The sequence below is a fragment of the Euwallacea fornicatus genome, chromosome 2 (genome assembly GCF_040115645.1).
Source record: "Euwallacea fornicatus isolate EFF26 chromosome 2, ASM4011564v1, whole genome shotgun sequence".
Lineage (NCBI taxonomy): Eukaryota > Metazoa > Arthropoda > Insecta > Coleoptera > Curculionidae > Euwallacea > Euwallacea fornicatus.
In genome coordinates, this window is record NC_089542.1 from 6,093,744 (window position 1) to 6,119,775 (window position 26,032).

General features: G+C 33.5%; 3 protein-coding genes across 16 annotated transcripts in view; 1 reads left to right on the forward strand and 2 right to left on the reverse strand.

Moving 5' to 3' along the window:
- Positions 1-26,032, forward strand: part of LOC136345809 (coiled-coil domain-containing protein AGAP005037) — a 119,465-nt gene that overhangs the window by 45,271 nt on the left and 48,162 nt on the right. For 11 of the 13 annotated variants that reach the window (XM_066294434.1, XM_066294478.1, XM_066294496.1 and 8 more), the window contains 2 exons: positions 7,207-7,420; positions 9,719-9,905. In XM_066294434.1, coding sequence (XP_066150531.1) covers positions 7,207-7,420; positions 9,719-9,905 — 401 coding nt within the window. The remainder of the gene's footprint in view (positions 1-7,206; positions 7,421-9,718; positions 9,906-26,032) is intronic. The other 2 variants (XM_066294451.1, XM_066294441.1) reach the window with 1 other exon arrangement.
- Positions 1,821-5,609, reverse strand: LOC136345883 (facilitated trehalose transporter Tret1-like). 2 transcript variants are annotated; one of them, XM_066294551.1, is made up of 2 exons: positions 5,426-5,609; positions 1,821-4,101 (listed from the first exon to the last, which is right to left on the reverse strand). In XM_066294551.1, the coding sequence occupies exons 1-2, from the start codon at positions 5,472-5,474 to the stop codon at positions 2,780-2,782; spliced, it is 1,371 nt and encodes a 456-aa protein (XP_066150648.1). In that variant the 5' UTR covers positions 5,475-5,609; the 3' UTR covers positions 1,821-2,779. The 2 variants fall into 2 exon arrangements, with proteins under 2 accessions (XP_066150648.1, XP_066150657.1); XM_066294560.1 differs by lacking the exon at positions 5,426-5,609 and adding an exon at positions 4,221-4,326.
- On the reverse strand, positions 11,344-19,962 carry b6. The gene is made up of 5 exons (XM_066294539.1): positions 19,813-19,962; positions 15,795-15,997; positions 15,205-15,395; positions 12,504-12,718; positions 11,344-12,453 (listed from the first exon to the last, which is right to left on the reverse strand). Exons 2-5 carry the CDS (start codon positions 15,965-15,967, stop codon positions 11,479-11,481), a joined length of 1,554 nt encoding a protein of 517 aa, XP_066150636.1. The 5' UTR covers positions 15,968-15,997; positions 19,813-19,962; the 3' UTR covers positions 11,344-11,478.

Consider the following 26,032-nt stretch of genomic DNA (forward strand, 5'->3'; position numbering starts at 1 on the left):
TGTAAATTCATAGTAAATATGATAAAACATTTTAAAATGTCTTTTTTACACGAATACAATGCGGTGTTTTAGAATCGTATATATATAACAAAAATATAAATTTCAGACAAAAAGCTTTTTGTATAAATTTAAACTAGTTTTAATTTCGTTTATAAATATACACAGTGTTCCATAAAAAAAAATATTATCTTTACAACGCGATTTTCAATTGTTTTTCTAGTATTACCACTGCAACCAGCCCAAGAAAATACAACTCTTTGCAATTTAAACTAGGGCTCTATCTCTACTAATAACAAAATTAATCATAGTGCACACTTAACTTAGTACACCCGGTATACAACAAAGTGGAAAGTTTTTCTGTTTGTCATTTTTAGTTATTAATGCACCATGATTAAGCAGGAGGGCAGGGCTGGAAATTTGTAACCCTGAGTGGGTAATACATCAGTCATAATAGCAACTAAATTTTAAGAATTTAGTAACCAGTGCCTGACTACGGAAACCTTGCCTTGCGTAAGCTTCCATATAGTAAAGTATGCAATGCATAATTTTGCATCTAGCAATACAGATTATCCATTAGGATTATAGTGGTAGAAGCTTATCCATGTAATTACTATGTATAAGATGAATTTTTCCTTATGAAGAATGTGAAGGGAACTTTCATTAATTAAATCGTCTGCCTGCTAATACAAAAGTATAATATTGCAAGGACCTCGTAGAATTTCACCACAATTATCATGACATGCACAAAGTCTTAATATGAGCTATGTACAGGGTCATATTAATATAATTATTCTTCTTTAGAGTGCGTTGAATTGTAGAATAACTTAAATTTAATCGTCGACTTGCAGTATTAATTGACGCTCTAGGATTGCCTTCAAAAAATTGGCAGATCTGAGCTACGACAAAATCATTAGAAACAGATTTTGCTATTGGCATTGATTTTCTGCATGAAAATACATTTGAATTGTTTCTTAAATTTGTTTCTAAACGAGGAAACATTTTATGATCAGGAATCACTCGATCTGGATACCTTTCTCGATATAGTCTAACTGCTGCTCTTGAATTACGTTGAGTCTCGCCATAAATTAATAACATATCGACTTTTTCTTGATGACTAACCATTATTCTAATATTAAATTAAAAAAGTATCTTTCTACTGTTAACTATCAAATATGAGAATGAACATTCAGTCAAACTGATCACGTAAAAGCACACGTTTGTGTTGCTAGGCAACGGTTTACATTGTTTGTTCGCCTACTTCATGCGTAAGTGCGTAGCGAAATATATCCCCAAGACTACCTAATATGTCAATATTTGTTTCTCCTGTAGCTTTTAAATGATTAGAAATTTCAAAAAACTTTTTATACAAAACTTGTTTAGAATGTATCAATGTTCACATTTTTGAAAAAAAAGGGTATGTTTCTGAAAAAAAATATAAAGTCGGCGTCGCGACGCCGAGCGTCGCTTTCCACGTTTCAACGTTTTTAGCATTTATTGTAGCTTACGTCCTTTTATTTAATCTGGTGAAAAAATTATTTTGCTAAGCCCAACTGTTTTCGCATAAAATGGGTGGGGCGTCGAGTTTGAATGACCCTGTACATTGGTTTTTTATCACGGTTTTTTACCGTTGGAGTTGGAATTACGAGGTGGACAAAGTAGGAAAAAGTTGCTTTTTGTGTTCCTAATAAGAATATAGGATCATATTTTACTATCTTTTCCGTTATCATATATATATGTAAGCATAACAGGTAAAAATCGAAAATGGTTATCTTTGAAAAACATGTCTTATTAAATTACAGTTTTTCTAAAAATTTATTTTTTGTGTTCACTCTGTATCGAGGTTTTGCAAAGAAAATTAAATAACCTTAAATTATTATTGGGCATACAAAGCAGCAACTTTTTCCTCATTTATATGTGACCTCGTATCTACAACAAGAACAGAATGCTGCATAAGCGCCAGCATATTAAACTTGATGCCTGTATAGTAATAAATGTAAAATAAATATACAGTTGAACTTCAATCATGTATATCTTCCGGTTGTCCGGCGTTATGCAATCACGTCTTACCTGCCTGACTTCATATTCTCAAGTTTTATATATTTGGAAGCTATCTCAAGTCTAATTATCTACAGGATCTTCGTTACTCGTCAAGCAGTTTTTAATTTTTTCAAATCTTCTTTTCATACTAACCAATTTCTAATACTACTAGAACAAATTTTTCAAACAAAATTATTTAGAAGAAATTTGGTATAACATTTTGTATTAAATCCTCAGACCCCACTATCAATTTCCCTCTATTTGCAGCGGAAATTAAGATACTTAAGTGACTACTTTCTGCAACAATTTTGCATAACACCTATGCTGTTTTCCAAGATATTGACACTCAAAAAATTTACAATATTTTTGAATTTTTCATTCATTATTTTTTACAAATTCATTAAATTAATAAATGTTATAAAATAATAAATTTCACGTATTTTTGAAAAATTTGATAATTTACTATTTTTTGCGAAAATTATTTTTTCGAAACTTTTACTCTATAACTCCGTAAAGCCTTTCAACATGAGACTTTCAACAAATCGTCTCATTTAAGGAGGTTGGATGAATGAAAGTTTTAGAATTTCAAATTTTTTACTTAAATGGTGCATTTTATTTTCCAATCATATGTTTTTTTTTCAACTAACTCTCTTTCTAACTGAAATCAAACCATGATTCTATTTGATTTTACTGTTCCCATTCACACGATACATACAATAAATAATATTTACAATGGCTATTGTTACAACATTGCCTGAATTTCACCGAAAGTCTTCCCGGTGGTTTCGGGTACCCAAATAATGTCAAATAGCACCGCAAACAGGCAAAACCCACTGTAGAGCCAAAAAGTGCCGGCTTTGCCCAGAGTCTTTGTCAATAAATTAAAAAATTTTGTAATGAAGAAGGAAAAGAGCCAGCTGGCTCCTGCAACCGAAGAAGAAGATACTGATTTGACTTTATTTGGGAAAAGTTCTGAGCTGAGTGTCCATGGAATCGGCGCCAAAGCCAAATTGAAGAAAAAGATGTAGCTGATGAGGCCTGCAATTGGGATCCAAGAAATGCTGTGTGTGTTCATGTTCTTTTCTTCTTTCACGTAGAAAAACTCCCCTAACATCATCAATGAGAGACAGTCTCCTAAGCAGGAAATAGCTAGAGGCCATTTTTTGCCAGTTCTCTGTACAATGAAAATAGTTATGAAGCTAAAGGCAAACATGCACGCTCCGCATATGGTGGAAGATACTGAAGCTGACAATGAGCTTCCCGAGGCCTGAAATATGGGTTCCAAGTAAAAAGTTACTGCATTAATTCCTGACAGTTGCTGCAAAATTATTAAGACTAAAGAAATAACTAAAGCTTTGCGAAGCTTTCGATTTTTTATGATGTCCAGTAAATTTCCATCGTGGTCCTTCCAATTTATAATCTCTTTCAAATGCTCCACTTCCTTCTCAGCTTCTTTTTTTCCACAATGCCTCAAATCCATTATCACAAGCTCTGCTTTTGAATACTCCCCAATTTGCACTAAATAATGCGGAGTTTCTGGAGCAATCGAGAGAAAACACACAAAGAAGGTTAAAGGAATGCAAGCAAGAATCAAATTAAATGTTCTTATAGGTAGATAAGGCCCTAGAGCATAGGGAATAAAATTTCCTAAAGTCCAGAATATGTTTAGTGAAACCGAAAAAGCTGCTCTATTGGAATCTTCAGTCACTTCTGCAACATACATAGGCAATATAGCATATCCAGCTCCTTCAGAGAACCCATTAATCAATCGTCCAATGTAGAAGACGTTGATATTCTTGGCAAAAGCGAAGAGGAGATAGGCGATGATGTGGGGTACTGCAATTACGAGAAGAGTAAACTTTCTTCCGATTTTGTCTGCCAAAAAGCCCATTGGCAAAGCTCCTATGACTGCTCCGATATTCATTATGCTGCCCAACCAGGAGTCTTCTTCGGAAGTGATGGGGCGGCCTAAGGGATTGACGGACGTGTCGTTGGAATAAAGTTGGGGGTACATCGGGGAAGTCCATGTTGCGCTTATGTCCCCTGAAGTGGCCAATAAGTCCACTGTAACGTTAGAATAAATGGGTAATTAATGAAATTATTGCTCCATAGCCATATGAACTTTAGTTTTCGCGGCACTTTTAAAATAGTATCTCAATAATTAAAATATGCGGGTATTGTACCTCTTTCTTGAGCTATTTCTAAGACAGTTTCTCCATGTATTTCAGAGAAAAAGAATTTTATAATAAGTAGAAATTTCTGTCCCTTTAAAACTTTTCACGAAACTTTGACATTTTTTGAGGTTGTGGAACATTTTTGTCGATATGATGCACTTACGTGGTTTTTCATGTGCAGGATCACATTATTTATTGTATGTACACTTGAAAGAACAATTACATTCGATTATTTTAAAGATTAATTTCTCGACTAAATTTTTAAATAGATACTCAATCTGAAGTGTATTCCGTTATTATTTGTTGCGGAACCTGTCCATAATGACTACCTTTAAATGTTTATTTAGTTTGCTATTGAATCGCTAAAACTTAATTCTAGCCTTAAAGGCTATTGTAATGTACTAACGTGATTTTTCATGAAAATACAGCCTTCGTTAGTAAAACTTAACCACGAGGTGTTTTGGTTAACACAAATTATTGATGAAAATTGGAATCTGATTAAAATAAGTCGAAGAATTCATGGTAATCAGCATATTTTCTGTACTGAACGATGTATTGTCTCATCAAATTGATTGGAACCATACAGATAATTATGTATTTTCGATATATTATGAAATAGAAATTCACTTATCTTTTCTGTTGACTGTCAGGAATTTTTCTCAAAGCAAAATTCCCGCAATTTTGTATTTTATTCACTTACTATTAATTTTCCTGTACATATCGTATATCTTTACCGTGACTTTACCCTAGTCAAAAGGTTCAGTTTTTGTATGTAAATATAATATAATTTTCGCTCGCGTGAAAGCTTAAAAGCAACCACCAATTTATGTAAATTTATGCCAAAACCATATCTAAAATTATTCTAATTATTGAGCGATAACTTCACGTTCTAGTACATTTTTATTGCGGGGGATATAAAAATAAAAATGACGAGGAAAGTAAGGTGAAGGAGAAATTATAAATTCTTGGCATTTGGTATTTATCATGATTCGGTTAAAGGAACGAGTGATGGGATCTTGACAGGTAATAGAAGAGGGATTGAAAAGTGGATAAAATAAAATGATTTCGAACGCCAAAAGGAGAAACGCAAAATGCTAATGAGAAAGTTATCCCTCATTACCCCAGAAACTCTGATTGAACCAAAGGTGCTGATACAACCAAAACTGCAAAAACTGATTGTAGCTGCTCAAATAAAATTTTACTGTCAAACTTACCAACTAGAACAGTCAGAAATGTCTTAAAAGGCGCCTTAATCCCCAACATTTTTTTCACGTTTACGTATTTAAATGCACTCAAGAGGTATTTTAAGATTACCGCTCATTCACCAACTACACGTAAATGATTTTATGATTTTGTTCAACGCGTTGCTATCTTTATATGTTCTCTACCATTACTCTCTATAAGTCCGGTTTATCAATAATATAAATATCGGCATTTCCGAATACTTCTAAATTATTATCATAAATTAGTCAATATCTAATTAGCGATTGCAGCCTTTTAAGTGGTCCCCCAAAAGTATCCCCGTAATTCTTTGAAAAATAATCAGGAACGAAACTCTGTTTGGAACCAGCCAAGAAACTTTAATCTAGACTTCTTAAAACTTAATGAAAAATACTTTTTTCTCAAACATTTTACTAGGCAGCATTCAATTAAAACTTTGTGTTCTCCTTTTGTCTTTTACTAATCGGCAATCCTGCCCTGGAAAAGCCAATTTTCTATTTAAAGTTCTGGATAGCAGGTTTAGAAAGTAGAGACCAATTAGCATTATGAAAATTATCAAAAGTTAGCTAATAGGAACCGTATTCTAGAATTTCAAAAGATACAATTGTCCTTGGAAGTGATTTTCTAAAGGGTCTTGCAACCTTTACCAAGGGGCTGATAAGCGTGAAAATGTCGAAATAAAGCCCTAGTATCGGCCACTTTCGTGGATTCCTTGGAAATTATTTTCCATATGAAGTGGCGAGGAGATACATTGATTTATTAGCTCCTAAGGGAGTACTGCATAAATGAACTGATGTTTCTGGAAGCCTCTATATTATTTTTCATATCATATGCTCGACATATGGGATGCTACTCTCTAACTTCCAAAAAACGGTCCATAAAATTGAATAATTTGTCAAGTTATTGGTAGATCCTCGTGAACTTAACAATGTTAGGCATAAGTCAATTCAGGACAATGATAACTATGCTGCCATTCCAGTAGCTGTAATAACAGGTTTTTCAGTTCCTCTTCTGTTATCTGCTAACGTTTTATCGATCTTGGTCTTTCCTTCCCTCCACTGAATCCCGATAAGTTCCAATATCCAAGAATTCCTAATTTCTCTTTCAGCTTGCTTTGCTCGTCTTTTCTTCGGCATTTTTATTTTAACTTCGTGATAAGAAATAAAACGTAAAGTTATCCTTCAACAATTGGAATCATTTTAGACATGCTTTTAGCATAAATTTCCACAAATTAGTAATCGCTTTTAAGCTCTTTCGCAAGCTAAAATAATACTATACTACCGTGGTAAAAAAATAAGGTGAATTTATTTATAAAATAAAAAATCTTTATATAATTTTTTTAAAGAGTTTTCAGAGAATCAATGCAGTGTGGGATGGTGTATTATCCTCAAACAACAATTAATGCAAATTCTTTGTTCAACAAAATCAGACATAGTAAAAATCGAAAAACTTGCTTTGGTACATTTACAAAAATACATGTACCTCTGCAGCAATCAAATACATCGCCATGAAACTTTGTATAGATGTCATAGACAGCGTTATCAACCTATAAAAAAATAATATAATGATTTTATACTACCCGTGCAGTTTAAATGGAAAAATCACGTCATTTTTTTATCGCAGTAGTATTTACATACAAAAAGCTTAAGGCTTTGACGACAGCTACGTTGTCATTTCTACATTAATGAGAACCCACCATCACTCAGTTAGAATATGGTGGCATACTCAATGTCACATCATAATTCTACTGATCCAGTAGAATCACGCTTTTCAGGTTGCTTTTCTTCAGGTCTAGTGTTCCTCCAATACCGTAACGAAACGAAAAGGGCCCTGCTTCCGAACGAAATCACCTCGATAGATACTGTAAAAGCCCTCTTCGTTAGGTCATTTCCAAAACAGCTCACTATGGAATACCTCGACTCACCCAACGTCAAGATCTATATCCACGATTCGTCCAAGGACATGTTCTATGAATTGGAGGATTTAAGGTGAGGGACGAAAAGGGTTTTTTATGCGTTTGAATCGTCAAAATCTCAAAAATCAGTAGAGAAACAGAGGAGAAAACATATAAGAAATATTTCCGTTATTAACTTTTTTTTCCAAATTTTAGGATTTCGAAAGTGGATAGAGATAAAAAGAGATATGATGTAGAAAATTCCTGGTGAATTTATATTTATTTAATATATAAAAATATATAGGGTGTTATTTAAAACAATCGATATCTCGACAAAAAAAAATTAGACAAATTTTAATGTTTACAGAAAACTTTCGCTACCTTCTGATGTTAAGAACTCGATAAAATGTAAAAGATAAAAATTAGAATGATAAATGCTAATGAAAAAGAAAGTATTACGAAACATTTGAGATTAGTAGAAAAAACTTGAGATATCCGCACCGAATTCCAGGGGAGGTTATATATAGGGTGTCTGGAAATGACGTTGGAACATTTTTGCAGATGTTACTAGTGATTAAAATGATTTAAAAAATTTTTATAAACCTTCCCCAAAAACTGCTTCTTCAGTAAGGAGGCTAGAACTCCTTAAAAACGAACCTCTGCAGATGGTTTTTTCGCAACATTTTCGAAACGGTTTACGATAAAATTATGAAATTCAGCATACTTTAATAAGTTGAATGGAGAAAACTTTTTTCATGTTAACAATTGTAGTTTTTAGTCAGGGGCGTCACGTACAGACGAATCTCCTACGTAAATGTCACCGTAACTTATTGTTCGGGACATTTATTAATTTTTGAGAAAATTATTGAATTGCAAATATTTTGAAGTAAAAATAATCCTCGTATTTCGTGTTGTTAGGATGGACCGTTTCCCAGAAAGGTTAGTTTTTATAAATCGATGTACGATTACATAGACATCGGAATGCATTTTATTAAACAGAGCAGGAATCCTTGTAATACACATATTTTCTTTATTAGCTAGCAATAACAAGACTAATAATATTAATGGTTTATTGCTTATTCACAACAAATATTGAAAATTACCTTCATTCATCTTCATTTTCTCTCTCATTCGTTTCGATGATATTGGGAAAAACTATCTTCAGGGTTCCCTATTTAAGGGGTACCAGCCCTCTTAAGAAGCAATTGTTGGTATACATTTATAAGAAGTTTTTTTAGTATCCTAATTTCTAAAATCACTTGCCAAAATATTTCGACGTTATTTTCGGACACCTTGTAGATATTTTATGGAAAGAATCTGGATGGAAATTTTGACACAACACACATACTGACAATTTTCCGCCAGTGTACTTTCCCGCTATACAGGGTCCGGCATGTACGTATATGGAATAACAGCCATAACTTTTAAAATAATTTTTCAATCAAAAAATGCTTCAAGTAAAAGTTACAAGGCTAATTTTTTCTCATTTTTTGATGACCATAAACTTTTTTAATTGCCCAGTGACAGTTCAACAAAGTCCAGCTTTTGATTATCAAACGTGCACCGTGTATTTCTGATCTGTTTCATGCAATCTACATTTATTTGCGCATATATACATATCAAATTTTATTGAAATTAGGTAAGAAAAATTTCAAGGGAAAAAAAATCTCTAAATAATCCATACGACTTTTTCCTTTGGGGTCATTTAATAGATCAAGTTTATAAGGAGTGGCAAAATGACGTAACTGACTTGAGGGCTCGTATTATCCGTGTAATACAATCGATCAGGCAAGACACGTATGTTCAGGTGAGAAAATCATTAGAGCAAAGACTAGCACTGTGTTTGAGTAACGGCGAAAGATATTTTGAGCACATTTTTTGAACATTAAATAACAATTAATTCTTGTGAGCAATAATTTGTCATATTGCTTTTCTGATTGAATTTAATTATCTTATTAAAATTAAGAAAATAGTTTTTTTCTCGAAATTTGTCTTATCTGACCGCAATAAAATTTAATATGTATATATGCGTAAATACGTGTAGATTCCATAAAACAAGTCAGAAATATAAATTACATTTGATAAACAAATGTTAGACTTCGTTAGTGTTATGGGATAAAAAAAATGTCAAGGTCATCAAAAAGTAATAAAAAATTAGTTTTGTAACTTTCGCATAAAACATTTTTTATAAAAAAATTATTTAAAAAGTTGTTACGATTATTCTACATTAATGACAAACTCTGTATACATAGTCTCTTTTATTGTTATGTGCCTCTTGATACCAGGCATGCACCAACATTGCACTTCAATTAACTAGCAAATTTCTCCCGCAAAAACAAACGCACACATTTTCTCTAAAATGCACTAACTGTAATATTTATTCCCTCCCTAGATCTCATTTAAGGGAAATCAGGGATCGATCTGTTTTACGACTTTTCGAGTCAGCTGACGTCTCTGGGGGACTCCCAATGGCCGGAATCGGTATCGCAGGAGGAGTGGGACACTTTGAGGACCCCAGTTATTTCTCAGAACCAGAATTTGATTCCGAATATCAGCACCAGCACATCCACAAAAGCAAGGTAAGGTATTATGCAATGAAATTTCTTAGATTTCCCGTAAAAAGCACATGTAAGAGTCCTTAGATATGGCGATCTTACCGTAGAACACTAAAGTTCATAAATTGCTTACGAGCAGTTTCGGACGTTTCATGTGCTGTCAGAGGCGTTAATGGGATATAATGCGTTAAGGGTGTTGTTGCCATTATGGTTGCGATTGAGGCGAAAAAAAAGAATTTTAATAGGAGCGCATTTCAATTAAATTATCAGTTTCCAGGAAATAATTACAGCAGTTATTTGAGTTGAATGCTTGAAGAAAATTGAGTTTCTTTGATTAAAACCTGAAAGTGGGGTAAAGTCTTATTATAATTGAGGAAATCCGGTTTAGACCGGGAATTCGCAGAGGTTGGAAATTGTTAATTTTCAAAAGTGACTTTGAATTGGTTTTGTTCCGCGGGCTGTTTACCCCCAATAAATTCGCCACAAGAATTATTTGTAATTTCAACATACATTTTAATCGAGTAAAAACAGGGGCGTACCGCACACAGTTTTGAAGTAAAATAATTCAAAAATTTTGAAAATTCTTAAAGCTTCTGACAAACGCATTACGTCCATGTTATTCACGGATATTTAAATTTTATGGGAAAAACTCAAAGTTGCACCAAACAGTAAAATCGCTAAGAAATACTACTCAAAGAGATTATCTAAGATTCAAAAATCATACTAAGCGTGAATTATTTTCGTTTCTCTGTAATTAACAACCACACGTTAAAAGCAAATAAAAGCAGGAGCGCACGAGTCACAATTTTAAGTCAGGACCCCCAAAAACAAAAAAGTCAAATATAATACACATATGTATGTGTAAATTTTGAAATTAGCCGGGTATTAAAAGGCTGTTCTACGCCAATAGTTTAGTGTATATTAAGCTTGAACATAATTTTTAATTTAGAAATATGATGGAAGAGGTAGAAATGGAAAAAAGAATTTAAATAAATTTCTAATTCTCAACGCACGTCGGTACGTCAATGACTTTTTATGTACTGAGCACTGTAACAATTTAGGGCAATATAAAAAGTAATCAATTGAAAACAGTAAAACTAGGGGAGTAAAGAACATGACTTCTATGTTAATGCCAGGAACAGCAAAAAATCAGAGGAAAATAAACACGTGCGTAAAAATTTCTGGGTCTTTAAAATATGTGATACGCCAATAGTTCAGAAGTGGTGCAAATTTCCATTTTATGGGGGAGACTTACAGCATATATACCTATACTAACATGGTACGTTTAAATAGAACAAAATCAATGGCGTACCGGACGCAGTTTTCGAATAATAATTGGAAACAAATGAAACATGGAAAATAGCTTTAGAAATGTTTCGTAAAACATTACGATACGCCAATGCTTTTCACCGTTCTCCACTTACCTCAAGATTTGATACTGGTTTCAGCGAAACTACGTGACTGTTTATTTATTACAACTTTATAATCCAACTAAAATTACAATATTAATATGGAAATATAAATAGTATTATGGCGATGGAAGATGTAGGTAGTTTAGTGACCTTAGGCTAACTTATTTACACTTTTTTGATTTGTCCTAAAAAGCTCGACATTGCGGTACCGCAGGAGAATAAAACGCCCCCGAGAATAATTTCTTAGGGACTGTCCTCCAGCCAAACACAAGAGCCTTATCGAAGGGTTCAAGATCACATGCCGAACAAACATTCATCACTGCCTTCACTTCTGCTTCAGCAGGCTCCCTTTCATCACTCTCTTTCTGCCTTTTCAAAATCGGCTGGTTGTCTCCAATTCCTGCCAATCCATACGATAAACTGCTTTGATATGTCGCAGTCCCTGCGGAAGGCCCTTCGGCTAAGCCATCATCATACAATGTCCCTCCTGCAACAAATAATTCCCTCTTCTTTTTACCCTCACGTTTGCTCTGTAGTTTATCTCCATATTGAGGTTCTGCAGAGTTTTGTCTCTTGAATAGTGAGTGCTGAGGATAATTATTGATAAACTGCACGTTAGCAGGATTGCTCAACGATCCAGAACCGTAACCAATTGTATTGAAAGTTTGAAACGATCCAGTATCTAGAGGATTGGCGTTCTGCTGTTGAAGAGGTATTTGCTGTTGCTGTTGTACTCCTTTGGTGAGTTGCTGAGTTACCAAACCACCCACCAACTGTCCATTAGCATATCCCACACTATAATCCTGCCCTTGGATTATTTGGGGTTGTTGTCCCGTAGCGAAGTTAATCCTGGTTCCTCTATTCAGCTGGCCTGCTGTGAGGAGGGGATGGTTGATCTGAGGTCGAACTGTTGTCGAAGGAGGAGGAGTGGTGATCATATTCCCATTATGATCATATTGATGAGCATGGTGATGCTTATGGTCTTTATGCGCTTTACCAGCAGTCAAAGCCACACTATACAGTTGCACCATAGTGATTTCTCCAAGCATTCCTCCGGAACCTTTAGGAGCATCATATCCTTCCTGAAATCCTCCTCCTAGTTGGTTTTGAATCTGTCCGGTAATAGCGATTCCTCCCGAAGGGATCACGTGTCCTACAAGCTGCAAGTTTTTTGGTTAACAGATTTATCTGGAGAGAAAACGAAACATACCCTATTGTGAAATCCTCTTCCAACTCTTTCGGCGTTGACCCAAATTTGCCACTCTCCAGTTTTTCCGTTCCAGCTCTGACACGTGTGGTACCATCTGTTGAGTCTGATGGGGTAGTTTAAGCGGTAGAAGGTGTGACCGTCCACGGTGAAGCTGAAATAGCTGGATCGGTCTGTGTTGGTGACGACCGAGGAGATGGATTTGGGTTGACCGTCCACTGAAATTTTGAGGTCAGTTTCAGAAAAATGAACCATAAAGATTGTAACGTTAGTTTAGATTGTAATGAAAAATGAAAACAAAACAGCCATCGATTCGGCGTATTATAGTGAGGTTGTATGAAGCTCCATGAACAAAACTACAAATTTGTTGGTTATTTAAAAGATTGTTTTTCTATAACATTTTATTCTAGAAATCCTAAAATTCATGTAAAATAGTTGTTTTGTCTCTTGTAGTGTTACTTTCATCACGTTTATATCCAGTACGGTCCTTACAGGTCACAAATGTAATTTTTTCCATAAGAGAGTAAAAATAACGTGGAAACGCCAGTAGCACGCGTGTTTCCTAAAGGTATTTTTAATTCATTAAAAACTTTAAAAACCCAACAAAGTCAAGTTCTCCTTCATGTACAATTCGGTTTGCTATCCGTGCGTTATTCGCATTTCGTGTATGTTTTAAAACTACAATACATAAGTGTCAGTAGGGTAGTTAGTATCCAAAGACCTTAACAAATTTTTCAAAATCTCAAGGTAAAGTCTTCCTTTCTCAACAACTGCCCCTTCGTAGTTTAATGTTAAGTAATGTCTACTAATTCGATTAGTTAAGTGTTTAATTTGGTGGTGAATGCAGAACACTTCTGCCCTAAAATTTTATTTGAATCAGTGGCGCGGATTGTTTTTAATTTCCATAGCAAAATATTCAAGGACCTTAATATAAAACTCATTTTAAAAAATAGGAAAAATCTTAAATAAAAGTCGGTGTTGTATATATACATATATATATTAAAGTTCCCTGTAAATATCTGTAAAATACCGTCTTGGAATTCTATCAATAGCATTGAAAAAATTCACGTAAATAATGAAAATATGGGACGTGAAATTAGAAAAAAAAAACAGTTTGTTTTTAAATCCAGTGTAAAATTTGTGAAAAATTTAAGACAAAAATGGTCTCTGTTAACAAATGTCTAATTGTAATTTTCTTGTAAGTATCGCGTTGTCATCCCACGTATTAATGTGCGAGTTTCAATGCAAAAAGTGAAGGTTTTCAGTAAAAAATTTGTAAAATTTAATTTATCTTTCAGTTAGTTAATAAATTATCTGCAAAATTTCCTATATATATAGTTCGCTTTTTGTGTAAAATTCCTTTTGGTTTGGTTTTGAGTATTACCCTGGCATTTCACGCTATATATGTCAGAAAAAAGTTGTTGTATTGTGTATATGAGGCGTAACTCATTCATAAGTTAAATAGCAAAATTCCTAAAAATATCTTAAAATAACTATTTTCTTGGTAAAACTGTTACTTTATATTGTCATGTTAATAACAACCTTCTTATTCCATGAATCACTTAGGAACTTTCAAGGTTGACAAAAAAAATTTGTAGTAAAATATTCAAATAAAAGCAGTGGCGTAGTTAAATTTGAAAAATCATTATTTCTACAATTACCAAATACTCAAGTTGAGTACGATCCTGTAATTTTTGGAAAGAGACATTGAAACTTTTTCTTAACCTCAAAACATTTTATGAACATCCATTATTAGGGATATTATGACCTCTCTCTAAATTTTAAAAATATATGCTAAAAGTGTTTGGTAAGAACACGGAATAATTTTTTTCCTGCGATAAATTGCGCGAATTTATTAGTATCACTGATTTATAGCTGCAATTCTCACTGAATTTCAAAACCAGTTAAATCGCCAAATCCGCATTACATTTCCATAAAAAAATGGCTCGAAAAAACAATCAAATCGATTCTGCTGTATCATTCGGGGCGAGCATGATGGATTTCCTATACATTGGCGTAGTGATTTATTTAAACTAATAATAACATAATTATAACTATAACAGTTTCACAACAATAATTGGCCTTTCTAAATTCAACATTTCAGGTCGATCGCTTGCTGAATATCTTGATCAATCGATTAAAAATCGAACATTTGATCTGATTATTTGGCATAATAATCCACTTGTTGCTGTTTCTTTCCAGTAATTCAATCCTGAGGCAATTTCCAGAAATAGTCGTAGCCGGGAAAAGCTCTGCTCCTTTGGGGATTTAAGATTATGAAATTGAAATTTGTCGTTTTCACGAACTTTTCCGATGGATGGAATAAGGGAGGGGAAAAGTCGCAACAAGTTGGCTCCAAAGAATCGAAAAATCTTGTCATTCTTCTAGTAAATTTAATGTGAAATTTAAATTTTGAATCAGCATAAACGTAAACATATTCAGGCTTAATCAGTACCTTTCTCGTTCGAATCGAAAGCATTTTAACGCAATATTTCGAACATGTGATCAATACGGTATTTGAATTATCTAGTACATACATATTACTTAAATTTCTCTTTCCTTGATACCACCTAGGAAATGCTGCTGAAGAAAATTCGATTGCCACACCTGCGACAACTAATTATCCTATTATTCCGATTAAATGTCTACCAACCAGTGGTGCACCAAAATAATTAAAAATATGGTTATTGCATATAATGTTTACCTGCATAGGAAAATATGGGATGGTCATTAGAGTGATTGTGGAACTTGGCCCAATAGCATAGAGTGAACTGCTTCAAATCTGGAATATCCGTCTTGTACTGAATATACTGAAAGTACAAATCCTGGCTAAAACCCACTTTGTAGATAGCGCATTGGTCATTGCTTTGAGGAACCACTTCTTCATGTGAGTACCTAGAATGAAAAACAACAGACAATTGATAATTAGACATGATACATAGAATGAATACATATATTTAGGATTTCAATGCAGAAAGAACAGGAAACAAATACCACCACACTACGGGAGTGTTAGGGTAGGGAACGGGTGCCTACTCTAGCTCTATCTGAAGTAACTTAAGATTGCAGGGAGATTTCAGTGCCCCTAGAAGATTTTTTGCCAGTTCACATCATAATATTTTTCGTTTTCTGGTGGGTATTTTTGTGATTTGTGCGTCCCAAGAGTTTTCAGATTTTCAAGTTGATTTTCCCCCCGAAGCGTGCTCTGAGACCAATTTAAATCCGAAATTTATGAGGAAAGTTTCGATGTTCTCCCGGTGATTGCATTTCAAACCTCAGAAGCAAATCACTTACCCTCCTCCCAGGAGCCCGAATCCAAGCTCTCCATAAGATTCCTTAGGTTGAGCATGGTAGTATCCTGCTGGTACCAGAGGTTGCCACGATTCAGGGTCGTGAATGTCGGCTTTCGCGGTTGCGGCAATTAGACAAAGCACTTGCAGAAGAGTTTCGGCCTTCATCTTGCTCATTAACGTTGCTGTTCAACCAATCAGTGTCATCTGCAATTGCGAGACACTTTTGTAATGATTTTTGTTTTCATTGGCCTTAATTTCACTATAATTTTTAGTGCGATTTTCAAGTTAAAAGGCGGATTTTGTCGTATAAACAAATCGTAAGCAAATATTCGCTGTGCGTTCTAAATGTTTAATTGACTTTGGCATTCCTCATTTGAATTTCAAATGAAGCCTCAACTATCGTTACTTGCTCAACGAGAGAAAGAAAGCACTTTGAAATTTCCGTTCTAGCAATATGTTCTAGGAATGTTCTATCAAGGATGAACTTGTTGCGTAATCAAAGACGTAATATTGTTATAATCATAGCAAATTGTACGGTGTTTCTTGCACTAGCGTGGAAAAACTGGTGTTTTTAGCAAGGCCGCGGCTAATAGGCCCATAATTTCTGACTTAATTCTTTGCCCATGCTGATAAGAAAAGAAGTTGTTCGGTTCAATGCCGTGCACTGGGGGCATTACCAAAGTTTGTATGAGGAAATCGCTTTCGCGACAGGTGGGTTTCAACTAAAAACCATCGTCTGCCAATTTAAAGTTTACGCTCCATAAATGTGAGACAAAATAAATTAGTGGGGAAATCATAAGTGTTTATATCTGCCATGTTTTGTGAGCAGTAATTTGGTTTAACGGCTGAGTTCCTCGGGGGTTTTCTGTTCAGTGCCGCTTATGATATTTGAATTAGACAAGAAGAGACATGCCGGTAGATCCTATCTCTCAATATTACTTTCCATGTTATCAGAAGTCACAATTAAGCCTACAATTTCCGTTACAACTGCACAGGAGATACGTATAATGCATTGTTCAAAAGGCAGATGTTTTTCATGGTAGCGATCAATGGAAGACAAGACCAACATAAAAGTTCAATTTGGCACCGAGGCGCACATACTCCTAGATCCACGACTGACACCTGTAAAGGTTGCCTGGAGTTGTGAAATCGTATACTTTTCCACGATTAAAACAAACGTTTACGAGTCACATAAGGTTTCAAGAAAATAACAGCCACAAATCGAAATCGAAGGAAAGAATGCTGAATAATATCAAGTATAAAAAATCAGCGATGCACCAATGATGATGATGCAGAGTTTTCTACGATGTGAAAGTTTGACAGATATGGAAAGATTTATTCGGAAAAAGAATTTTGAAGAAATTATTGAACTTTCAGGTACCTCAGAAATTGAAATGGCTTTCTACGAGAACTTACGAATTATCCCGGTGCGTCTATGACTTTCTGAAAGTCAAACTGAAAATGCATCTTTATGTGTATCATGTCTTGAGCTAATGTTGTAGACTTCAACAGAGATCTAGAATATTGTGTTAAAGCCTGATCATTTTCTGAATATTACGACTTCGGAAATTTCAATAAATTCCTTTCGACAAACTAACGGATGGAGCCACTGATTTTTCCAAAACCTAGTCTAAACTCTTCTTACATTTACAATATACTTAGCGTATGACACTGCCACATCTGATGCAGCTTTGCAGTGGCGTATCGGTGTAACTGTGACTATTTCATGTCCAACTCACACCCACCCGCATCTTCAACATCGGTCGTAAATAGTTACAGAATTCAGACATTAAATTAAATATTATACATGATGTACACACTGCATGCACTGCTATATTTCCACGAAAATGAAACATATTTCAAACCAATATGCGAGACGACAAGAAGGACTTAGAATATTTTGCTCAAGCCTGGAGCATTTTCTGAGTATACAAGTCTCCAGATTGAAATATTTTTCTATTAAAATTTATAAATCAAGCTGCTGAAAATTTCAGAAGTTTCATATTTACGTTAAAGCGTAGAAATCACCCCAGTATGCCTTTGACTTTTCTGACATCAAAATGAAAATGTAACTCAATATGCTATACTGCAATCATTGGCGTAGCGAAGTTTCAAGTTTTGGAAATTTAAATATTTATATCTTTTAATTTAAAAAAATAATTCCAATACGCTTCTTATCTTTTGACGTTAAATTGAAAAATGCTCTCTAAATTTGCCACATATCAAGAGCCAATATACCTGACTACAATTAGTCGTTACTAGAACAATTTACAAGTAAAAACTGACAGCAACAAAAACAATTCAAACGAAAATATTAATTTGAAAAACTGTAGGATTTTACAATTCCGTGATACTCAAATGAATATCATACAGGGTGATTATAAATTCAGTATAAAAAAATTAGGAGCCCATTTTTGAAGTAAAAGTAAGACTTTTTTTGCTCTAAATATGAGTCTGCAATTGCTTGGTTTTCTATATACAGGATGTTGAAGTTTGTCACTATCAAAATTAATCGGAAGCTATAACTGGGTAGTTTGATACGCTTATGCGTTTTCTGTTAAATTTATTGAAATCTAATATTCTTAAGAAAAATGCAAACAGAAAATAGGCCATTACAAGGAAAATATTAAAAAATACCAATATTTATTGAAAATTAACAATAATGCGATCGAAACAACTTTGAAATTTAGAAACCACATGAAACGTACGATTTTTCAGTTAAACCAAATTGTCAAACAATGCCGTTATAATCTCCTAAGAATTTTGAAAATGACAATATTTTAACACCCTGTATATCGAAAACTAAGCATTGACAGATTCATGTTTATAAAAAAAAAGTCCTATGTTTACCTACAAAAAAACGTCCTTAAACTCCACTAAAATTTGAATCACTCTTTACAGTGAATTCACTAATTATCCTCGTCAATTTGAAAAATTGAGCATGGTAAAAGACAATGACATGCATTCTAAAGATACTTTTCATATTAAAAAAAGGATATTTAAAGGCATACTGTAAAAAACATTGGCGTACGGAGCACAATTTCTAAATATGAACAGGCAACAACAAAAAAATAAAAATGGAAAATATAAGTTCAGAAAATTGTTGGTTATTTAGTGAATATTGAGTTCTTTAAAAGCTCTTTATAATTTGAAAAAAAAATTTAATTAAGTATGACAAAAAGCAGTGGCAGTTTGAAGTAAGAAAAGGTCCAAAAGAAAAATAAATAGGGAACTTTAAAAAAACCCAAAATCTTAGGATATGCCATAAGTAGTGGCGAACACATCACCGGGCAGGTCTTACTTGCTCGTAGATCCGCCACTGAAATTGACGACACGGCTAATAACTCTTTTAGCTTCATACACCAGTTCGTAAGTAATTTGCGCTTAATGCCACAATTTACTGATAATGGTTAATTTGTATTATTGATGGTAATTAAGATAGTTGGAATAGCAGGAAAAGTTGTTTTGATGTATTGGTGTGAAAAAGTTCTTTCCGTGACAGCTGGTAGGCGGTTTTCGGCAAAAAAACACGTGTAAAATGAGGGAGACTATGAACTTATTTATAGCTTTTATATATATGAGACAGTAGTAATTCGGTGAGAGGATAGTTAAGGGTCTATATATCAAAATATTGTTAAATTTAGCTTGAAGATATGGAAATAGTTAATCAATGTCAGCGTTATTGCAGCATTTATATGGAAATTATCCTTGTAACAAAAATGCTTAGACATAATTTTTTTTCAATTTAAGAACCAATATATTGGAACCTTGTTAACTTTAGCAGTAACAATATTTGCTTCAACATGAAGAAATTGGTTGAATTTAAGACTTTAATGCAGAGGTATTTCAAAACCAAATATATAATTACAAATGTGCTTTCAATTATCAGAATCCCGATTTCTCAAATTTTACTACCTTGATCTTAAAGTTAACAGCTGCATTAACAAGTTTTCCTTAATTGAATCGAATTTTTCTTAGCTAAACTCTTATTCTCTATATATTTTCACTGGTAAACTCACTTATATTATACACGAAAATTGCACCTAAAAAAGTGTCCAAACGCACTATTGATATCTTTATATACGCACTACAGGAAGTACCAATCAAAGAACCAAGCGCCAAAGAACTGACCGCACTTGGTTTCGCTTTGAGTACTGTCGGTCAATCGGTCGTATGTCTTGGAAGTTCCTCTTAAAATTCTTAGGGGGGATTTCACTTTCGCTTACACTCATTTTGCATGAGATCTTAGCATCGCATACATCCTCTTAATAATTCCATGCAAGTACCTACCTGTCTTGATAGTTTCAGCATAAGTACCCGTCGTAATGAGCAGCAATATGTATTTCGTACGGAATGTGGATTTTGCTGTCGAAATGAGGAAGGAAGTAGTATCATTTATAAATTCTCTTAATTGATACAGCAATAAAGAGACAGAGACGTAGAAAAATTTATGTGAGTTTGAAAAAGTAATTTATTTATAACATTTCTTTAAATGGTAAATTAATTCAAAAGTATTCGTAATATGTCATTGGAGCTTCATCTAGTGACATAAAAAACTTGGAGATTTATCAATTAAAAAAGATTCGTTTTAAAATTTAAGACAAGATAAAGGCGTATAGAGCCTGCTAGGGCTTAATATTAGTCGAAAATTAGACAAATTTAACTGATAATAGTGTTGCCTCACTTATTTCTCATGAAAGAAAGCTTTAGTTATCATACAGTGTTTCAATATAAGAAATTTTGAGTTTCCAGGACTAAATCCAGAACCAAGCAAAGCCTCAGTATACAGATAATATGAATAAAATTACATTTTTTCGTCAGTTTGCTCAAAAAAAAAACGACAAATAAGAACAAAAAGTACTATGTTACGCCAATCAACTTTTATGGTAGAGTAACTTTAAGTATCTCCTTCAATTTGCCATAGTTTGTTGGATCGCAAAGCAGAGGCGTGCAGACATGTAGTAGATTAGAGAGTAAGTTTGGAATTTTTACAAGTTTCTTACGAAAAATGTATTAAAAAGTTAAGAATGTTAAGGCATTTTAATAACACAACAGCGGTAAATGTGTCTTTCAGTTTGGGAAATTTTTGAATTAATGACAGTGGTGTACCGACAAAGATTGAATCAATTAAATCCAAATTACTTCATTTTGTTTATAAAATTGTTATGAAATAATTCTAGAAAACTTAATGGTGCACTTCCCTTTGAAGAATTTTCATGTAATAAGATAGTACTGTCGCGTGTGCAAATTCTTTACAATTTTTTCAACGACTTCCATGAAAAATACGTAACTCTAAGATGTATGATACTCTATCGATTTTTTTTAGACAGTTTGACTGTTGTTTACTATGGAAAATAACGGGGAAGAAATTCATAAGAATATATCCTTGTCCATGTCTGACTTTTGATGGCTTTCTTTCAAATCGAAGTTATCCATTTCCCCGCAGATTTAAGAAAAAGTAGGATCAAAAATAGTTGCCAGACGACTCTGAATTTCTATGTGAATCCAATTACGTTATCCATAATGGAAAACTGTGAGTTGCATTTTTAGTCAAACGCCGGAGGCACACTGCGCGAAGTATTAATTAATAAACGATTTAACATGAGGTTTTTTAAATCCATGAATCAAAAAGAGGATTTGTGTTGCACCACTGCATCCTTGCAACAAATTGCCCTTAACGGTACCCCAATTTGCTAAATTGTATCTTTAATTGAATAATAAGACCGTGGCGTGCAGGGATGAAACGGCTTGAAGCACAATTAACAAACTGGAGAGAAAAATTGGGAAATACATCAATTAAAAAACCCCTTATTTATTTTTTAGAAAGCAATTTTAGTTTTGAATTATGTTCGATAACTACTGAAAATGTGAAATAAATGTGTGCATTTAAACTTATCAGTGTTACGCCATTGGACTTACGCAAAGAGAGTGGCTTTTAAGTTTAAATTTTCTTCCGCTGGCAGGTGCATTTAGCCCGGGACGATATGAGTTATTTCATAGATAATGAATAAATCTTCTTTATTTAATAGGTACGCATATTTATGCCATATATTTGTTAATAAATGCTAAACAAATACCGAATTCCGATCCATGAATTAATCAACTCAAAACTGTGATAAAATAAGTATTATAATTATCGTCCTTGGTTGCATGTTAAATGATTTTAATTGTGATTATACACGTATTTCAATTAATTTATTTAAATGTAAACAGTTTTATTATGTCCAGTGCGTAATGATGAGTAGGTATAATTGTGGGAACAACCATCGAGCATTTCTGGAAGTTTATGTAACTTATTAAATACTCATAATTAACCACACTTGTTTATAACCGACATTCATCTTACGTAATTATAATATTATTGTTAAAGACAACACCCTTTAAATCAAGATCACTTTCACCGAAATCTCATGCTCTCGTGAGTATGCTTAATCTAATATAAAGCGATTTTAAAGGTATTTTAATTCAACGAATCATTCGATTAATGATGGGTCTAATATGCGGAATATCAATATCTCTGGAGCAATTTAAATTTCTTTCCAGGCCACGAGATGCTCAATGGACTATGGGTTTACTCAGCGGGGCATTTATGCATATTCCGGTCCGAAATCATATTCTCACCCTATTTTCTGCTAACAAGCTGCAACAATGTAAATTTGAATTTATAATTCGATAGGTAACAAATATTGTTCCATTAAAACTTACACGGAGCTCATTATCCGGGGAGTATTACATGCGAACTTAATTTCGACACGATTTGGCTTAAAAGCGTAAATTATTCAATTCCGGTTATCTGCATATATGACAAATGTAAAAAAAATTATTTAATAAAGTATATACTAATTTTGAGTAGTATTACTATATAGTACGTTACATAAGTATGAAATATTGGAGCGTGGGCTTGAACTGGCTATTACAATTTGTCCTTTAGTTTAATTTTAATTAGTTGAAATTGATAGATGTCTACTAGTTTTTTTGTTAAAAATACATAGCTCTAAGGCAATTGGAGAAAGGATCTGCTGTTTCCAGAATATAGATCATATAAATCTCAATTCATAAAGAATTTTTTTAAGGAAATACAATAGCGCATATTGAGAGATGGAAACTTTACTCATAAAGTCCGCAAAGGGAATATTTAAAAAAAAGAAAAAATGGCATTATACCGGTTAACGTGACCCACGTATTTCATGTCCTGTCAATAAAGATTTCCAAAAGTAATACATTTTAGACAGCTTTCAAGAGTTTTTTAAACGCAATTAAAATTTCTGAAATCCTCAGCGTAAAGGCTCCTTTAAAACCACGAAATCCTAGGAAACATGTTATTTCAGCCACGCCACTGAATTCTTATCAAAAAGAATCTTTGGCTGAGTATTTTAAATTTTCCTTTCAAACCGCTTCGGTTTTTTATGTAAGAGTTATTTTCTTCCATAAAAGTTTCTTAATGTTCTTTAATGCAGGATATTTTTGGGCTTGGCTTAATGATAAATCAGTGAAGCACAGAAACGGAATTAAGTCACGAATTCTAGAAGATTTAACAAATATTTTTAAAATATTAATAAATTTTAAAAAAATGTGTGCGGCGTACTGATGTTTTAAGGGAGCATAACTTTAGTCGCATGTATAAAGTGCTGAGATCTGTTTGATATTAGTGAAATATAGGGAATAGAGTAATTAAGTCGCAATTTTTACTTGATTTAAAAACTTTCTTTACAAGAATGCACTAATTTAAAACGCTAGTGCTACGGCACTGATTTTTTATAGAAGATTAATTCTAATCGTGCCGTTTAATTTGAGATTTATCGAATTGGAATTGATAAAATAAAGACCTTCGGTAAAGAAATAATTGAAACACAAAATTCTGTAAGATTTTTGCAAGTTTCTGTAATAAATACATAATTTTAAAAATATTTGTACTTAGCTTAACTTTAATTGTGTCCTTCAATTCGTGAAATATTCAAATGATTCAATAACAGTGACGTAGAAGAAAGAGAAAATTTTTATCGCAAATGTTAAAAGTTTGTAAAGATTTCTTTAAAAAAGCTCGTAAATTAATGCTGTTTATGCCATAACACTGATTTTTTTTTTATAAGAGAATAGCTCAAATCCTTTTTTAGTTTGAACGGATGAAAAGACAGTACAGACGAAATTAATAATTAAGACAAAAATACTGCAAAGATTTAAAATATTTTGTAAGGAACAAGCAAATTTATAAATGTGTGTGCTACTTCATTGGATGTTCATGACAGAATAGCTTCTGCTATATTTTTCCATATACTAAACGTTTAGTTTAGTTCCACAATAAGACAGTAACATACGTGAAACAAGGAATTAAATTCAAATTCTTATGGAATTTTTTTAAGATCTGATTCGTAACACGTAAATTAAAAAAATAATTTAGAAACCCACTGAATTCTCGTAAGAGAATTGCTTTAGCTGTGCTCTTTGATTACAGACACTTAAGATTTGAGTTAATAATAATGCAGTGACGCAGAGGAGAGGAATTGAAAGATTTAAAGAAAATATTGGTTTTGTATTTTGTGCCGTTCCATATAATATTTTTAATTAAAAATTATATACAGGCGATGTCAAAATATGTGCAAAAACCTACGATTTTAAAAATAAAAAATTGTAGCTAAACTGTTTGGGTAAATTCTGTGAAATTGAGATTTTTTTTAATCGCAGCCTAGCGGCATTCTCAAAATTTTTCCAGTCCTTTCAGATTTCGACCAACTGTCACGATGGGACCACTTGGGAAATCCTGTACAGGCCCATCCAAATTATTCATATTCTCAAAAAGAAGTAAAATTTTCGGAACAACTTCCTTAAGATTCTTATAGTTAACCGTCGAAACTAGCTCAAAGTCCATTAAAAGTTTCCGAGCTAAGCAAATCAAAATTCCTTGAGTACGACCACAACAGTAAAAGTCGCTTATTCAATAGTTAAAAAACCGTGTCATTACTGTTATTCATTACCAACAGGAACGTATTGATCAATTGCTTATAACAACCTTTCTCAGCTCGCAGGAGCAATTTTGCTCTTGTATCAGGCATATTGACCTGAATTTTCGGTACTGCTACAGACACATGTTGCGCAAGTCAATTATGGTCTACTAAATTATTTTTAGCACTTGCTTCTAATTAACTTAACACCGAATATGGACTCTTTGATTTGATGAATAAAATCGAAAATATTGCCAATAAACACACTTACCGTAGGACAAAAAAAATATGCGAATGTTTACATCACGGCTAAAGTACCGTGGTTACTTACACCATAAAGTTGAAATAATCAACCATCTAGTTGCGTAACTTTATGAGAATTTACTTTCCCGTATGAATGTGTAGATGTAGAACGAAAGGAGTGTGACAGAGATACAGATTAATTTTGAATATGATGTCAGCATTTGGGAACCCAATTCAGGCCGGTCTTTCACTTCTTTTACCTTGGGATAGTGACATTTGTATGGCTTTGTTTAGCAGAGTACCAAATTCACTTAATGAGGAGAGATGCAATCAGTTATGCAATATTACTTATTAAAAGCTTTCTGCATGCTACAATGGATGATGATCAGGTTTAAGGGTTTCAAACTTGACCGTAACGCTCTTGGGGATCTTAATTTCATAACATGATTTTCCCGTGAGTTTAATAATGATAAGGCAACATTAGAAACTTAATTGTTCGTAATTGTATACAATTACTCGACATGACATGCAAGGAGCGCCTAAGAACCGTGTAAGGTATAGAAGAACGGTTTGCAAAACGGGTCGGTTTTCATGGTTGTGGGATTTACGTAAAGGAAAGTGTGTCAGAAATGTTGATTCTGGTACCAATTTTTTTAACTCAAATACGCACCATACAACACATTCAAATTTTTACAATAAAAAGGTTTTAATTATTCTTTCGTTGCAAAATTTATTGAACTAAAATTGCGGCGCTATTAACGTTTTCATCACGGTTCTTGTATCTTATTTTTTACTTAATAAGATTATTCATTTTTACTGGAACGTCTGAAATTTGCTGATTTTAATTTGAGTCTTCATCTAACAAGTCATAGGCGATGATCTTTTTTTGTCCCGAAGAAAGTCTCCAAAAAACACCCGGTCTGGTGTTCTGACCACCGGATAATGTGGAATTCGCCGATGCGTCTACCCAGTAAAAAACTCAGGTGTTCCTTTCCTGCAGCCTCCAGCTACCCAGAACTGTCCCTGGAGGATAAATAGCTACCGTTGAGGGGCTTGG